Source organism: Nanorana parkeri, unplaced genomic scaffold (assembly GCF_000935625.1).
Source record: "Nanorana parkeri isolate BGI_ZX_2015 unplaced genomic scaffold, ASM93562v1 scaffold1590, whole genome shotgun sequence".
NCBI classification, from domain to species: domain Eukaryota; kingdom Metazoa; phylum Chordata; class Amphibia; order Anura; family Dicroglossidae; genus Nanorana; species Nanorana parkeri.
Window position 1 is genome coordinate 129,221 of NW_017307858.1, and position 4,150 is coordinate 133,370.

Below are 4,150 nucleotides of genomic sequence, written 5' to 3' on the forward strand. Positions count from 1 at the left end.
TCCTACTGATTAACTTTGGTAATGCAACCGTGTGTGAGGTGCAGTACACTTTTCTAGCCAGCGGGGGGCAGTGTTGTTCCACTGCAGTGATTTCAGGTTGCTGCTCTTTTCGGAGCTTCTCTATAATCCATTGATTATTTTTTTTTCTCAATCGAATCATTAGAACGCAGTAAAAGAAAATATCATAAAACTAAAAGTTGTCGTCTTTACAGACTTGCCCAACTCACGGGCTGGCTCACATAAGGGCTGTTTTCACCGGGGTGAGGGGGGCACAAGCTACCTGCTAAAAGTTTCCCAAGCTGGCCATACTCTCGTTGAATCTTGAATCCTCCATCCACGCTGACAGCATGGGAGGGGTAATCCCTCACCCCCTACCCCAGGCTATTGTATTCTGACAGGGGCGGGGTGTACCGCTCTCAGGATACCCGCACGGTGAGTGCAGCCGATTGGTGTAATTACCGTCCGACCCAAAATTTTCAAACCGGCTCCTTCGGCAAAAGTCAAGATGGAGGGGTGCAGACCGGGCCACACACTGGTTGGGTCAGCAGTTCTCAGTCAAATTCGACCAGTGTATGGCCAGCTTTAGATTCATCCTTTGTATATCTGAGTGCCCAGGGCATCAATTATCTCTGGATTCCAGCGCCCTCATTATTTAAGTGGACCTGAATCTCACAGTGTTCCCTCGTGCCTGCTCTAAATCTAGTAGTGGGGGTGGTGGCATTTTGGGAGGGGGGCTGCGTAGCATGCAGTTATGCGACAACAAGGTGCCGGTTGCCCCAGAAACACTGTGAAAAGTTTACTGAATCTGAATTATCGGATTGTTTCTTATATGTTTTGACTTGAGCAAAGCTCTGACATTCACGAACAGTTAAAGCATATCTAAAGCCAAAACGTTTTACATTGTATGAAGGGAATGTTTAAAACCCCTTTTTTTGCCACTTGGGGGGAAAAAAAACCTTCACTTCCTGTCCTACAAACACAACAGGAAGTGGAAGGAAATCTCTCCAAAGTAAGGGAAATCCCATCTTGGTTGTCACCGGAACAGTTGTCCCCATTGGAAAATCTCCCCTCTAGTCTTGTTCCGGTGACGGCTCAGAATTTTGGATTTCCCCTCCACTGTCAATAGTCACCTAATCAAAAAGGAGGGAATAAATCTTCCGCCCTTGGGGACTAAGGCAGCAAATAAAACCCCACAGAGGATGTAACTCTTCCCGACTCTATCCAAAAAAAAAGAAAACATTTTGACTTTAGCTACATTTTAACTTTTCTTCCTTTAGCAACAGAGGAACCTTTCAAATTCAAGGCTTCAAAAAACACCGGGAGGTATCTTCTTGAATCCAGCCCTTATGTGGACCGGCCCTTACACTTTAGAGTAACAATTTTTTAAGTTCCGGGTTTAAATAACACTCCAAATTCTACAGAATATCCATAGTAAGAATCTCCCGATAGGCCCAATCCTTCAAATCATCACCATCCTTGGTCCATGAGCAGCTACCATTCCACTGCAACTATGCAGCAGCTGGAAAAGGCAAGAGTGCTCGAAGGGAGGGAGCTGAGCAAAACACGTCTCCATCCCCTTTTATTCGCCACGTTCAAGGCCGCGTCGTTCTTTCCCGCCTCTATGGCGTGTAAAGTCCGGAGACCCGTTCCTAAATGAGGACAGGAAGCAGCTTATTCCTACATAGAAGAACCGTCTATAAGTTCCGAGAATGGTCACGGCTGCGTCGGCTTTCCCGGGGATCGTCACAGTAATTCAGAGTCCTTCCAATGAAAGAGTCCCTTCGCCGGCGCCATCAGTACATGGCGCTCTCGCTGGACAAGGTGTTGTACGGCGAGAGGAACAGTTTGCTGGAGTCGGGTTTTCCGGCGCTGGCGGTCGGTAGGCAGAGAGTGCTGGCCGCCTTTTTGCGGTTCGTGAAGCCCCAGCTGAGGAAGGAGAGCTTCTTTGTCGCCTTTTGGGTCTGGGCGCTTTTGCCGTCGTCCATGTTGAGGCAGACCAGCGAGTACGTCTTCTGCATCCCGGCGGAGTAGGTGGCGCTTTTGTTATGCTGCGGGAATGGAAGGGAGAAAACGCAGTCTGTTAGAGATCAGTGCATCATTTATCCGCAACAAGGTCTTAAAGGGGATCTATTGGGCTGTGAACCTGGGATAGCCATTGATGACTTTTAAAGTGACACTAATCTCAGGAGATAAACCTTAAAAGTCCATTCCATTATGGCCACTAGATGGCGCCGAATAAATACTTATTGCCTGTGATCCTCAGCGCCATCTAGTGGCCATAATGTGGTTTTTCCTCAATCACTCTGATCCACTGAGCTAAAGTGACACTAAACTCGGGAGATAAACCTTAAAAATACATTCCGGTCCCTGAACTATGAACAACAATGTCTCTTAGGCCCCATTCACACCTGACCGTTTTGTAGCGCGTCCTACGCATTACTTCCCATGCTGGACTTGGTGTCAGCTATTCTATGGTAGCTAATGAGCGGAGTATCACAATTCATGGAACAGCTCCCACTAAAGTAAGTGGAAAGTTTATATATAAAGGGCTTCTTTAGAGTCAACGTGTCACAAGCAATATATGTGTGTTGCCAATGATGGGATCCTTCTGAAAATACTACTTGCTTGGCTGTTATGCCGATCTGTCGGCTTCCAACCTGAGCCACTGATGGGGGAACAATGAAAGACCCAGAACAGTCAAAGTCCTAATCTGAATATTAGCTCATTGACTCAAAATAATAGAAAGAGAATAAGTGCTGAGGACAAGCAAATAGTATCTTCAGTCTAGAGACATCTCTCCATATTGTGTATGTGAAGTGGTGGTTCTAATCTCGGAGAGCAGACCACCCGTGTGATCTCCCCCGATCATTTCCATTCAAGCCGGCTCAGATTTCAAAGAGGAAACCCGGGAAATCTGTGTTCCTGATGCCTTTGTAGTGCAGGTGGATGTAACGGGAGACTCGTACCATGCTGGACGTCTGATCCTGCATGCTGATCACTTTGATCTCCTTCCCTTCTTCCCCGATCCCTCTCAGCATGTCCATAACCTCGTTGATGGAGCACCATTTGCAGTCCCGGTCTTCCACTGAGACGATGTAATCGCCTTCCTTCACACCTGCGCCCTGCAATACAAAACACGATGAGAGTCCCGAGATACGTAGACGACGTTCTTCTCTCCTGTGCTGCCCAGAGAAGTCGCGGGTCAGTCCTTCCTCGGTGATATTTATCTACATAAACCAGATTTATAGAATTCCAGCCTTACAGGTGAAGTTTTTGTCTATTATCACAGGCAGATCATGGCTGGTGGGAGGGGGCACCGCATGCATCATATCCTGATGCATGCAGTGGGCTGGCTATTGGGAGGGGTTATGCAAATATCAAATGAAAGGGGCGGGGCCAAGGACAGTCAGGCTGGGTCCTGCAGCCAGGAAATGAGGCGGCTCCATCTGACACGCTGCAGCTTCTAATGCACATTGTGAGAAGATCTCCATGTCACCCCCTTAGACAAAACCTTCATTAAATGCTTCATATGAGGGCTTGGGAGGGGGAGCTCGAAGGGTAAGAAAATAGAGGCACTTACTGCGGCCGGACAGAGGGGATCGAGCGACGTTATCTGCACTGGACAGTCGCCCTTTAATACAAAGCCCAAATCGTCATCTTCCAGAGTCAGGCGGATTCTCCTCGGGGCCGTCCATCTCTGCTTTGCAGAAAATACAGACAGAGGACCCTAAAAATAAATACAAATATACAAACAAAGCTCATTACAGATCGGCCACTTCATTATAAAATACAAAACTGCTGCCCAACAATATATTAGAGACACGTCTAAAGTAGATCTAAACCCAAACTGGCTGACATTGGGTCTGCTAAAGCTCTGTGAGTCAGAAACAATCGCCATTGGCTAGTAATATAATAATAATTATTATTAATAATAATAATATTTTAGAATACTTTCTAGTATAATAATATTAGTATTAATATGTTTATATGAATTATCATCATCATCCATCATCATGATTAGGAATAATAATATTTTAAGACACGGATATTGCGGTTTTACATTGCGTTTGCTAAAGCTTTTCGTATAAGAAACAGCTCCCATTTCCTAGTAAAATAATAATAATTTTTTTAAATACTGATGTTTTATACA

The 4,150-nt window shown here is 45.8% G+C and overlaps 1 protein-coding gene across 1 annotated transcript in view; it reads right to left on the minus strand.

The window, feature by feature from the left end:
- Window positions 1–1,757: 1,757 nt before the first annotated feature.
- The window catches only part of RHPN2 (rhophilin Rho GTPase binding protein 2), a 49,703-nt gene continuing 47,310 nt past the window's right edge, over window positions 1,758–4,150 (minus strand). The window contains exons 14-16 of the mRNA XM_018570744.1: window positions 3,581–3,727; window positions 2,967–3,122; window positions 1,758–2,048 (exon numbers count right to left, since the gene is read on the minus strand). Of these exons, the coding sequence (XP_018426246.1) occupies window positions 1,794–2,048; window positions 2,967–3,122; window positions 3,581–3,727 (558 nt within the window). The 3' untranslated portion in view covers window positions 1,758–1,793. The remainder of the gene's footprint in view (window positions 2,049–2,966; window positions 3,123–3,580; window positions 3,728–4,150) is intronic.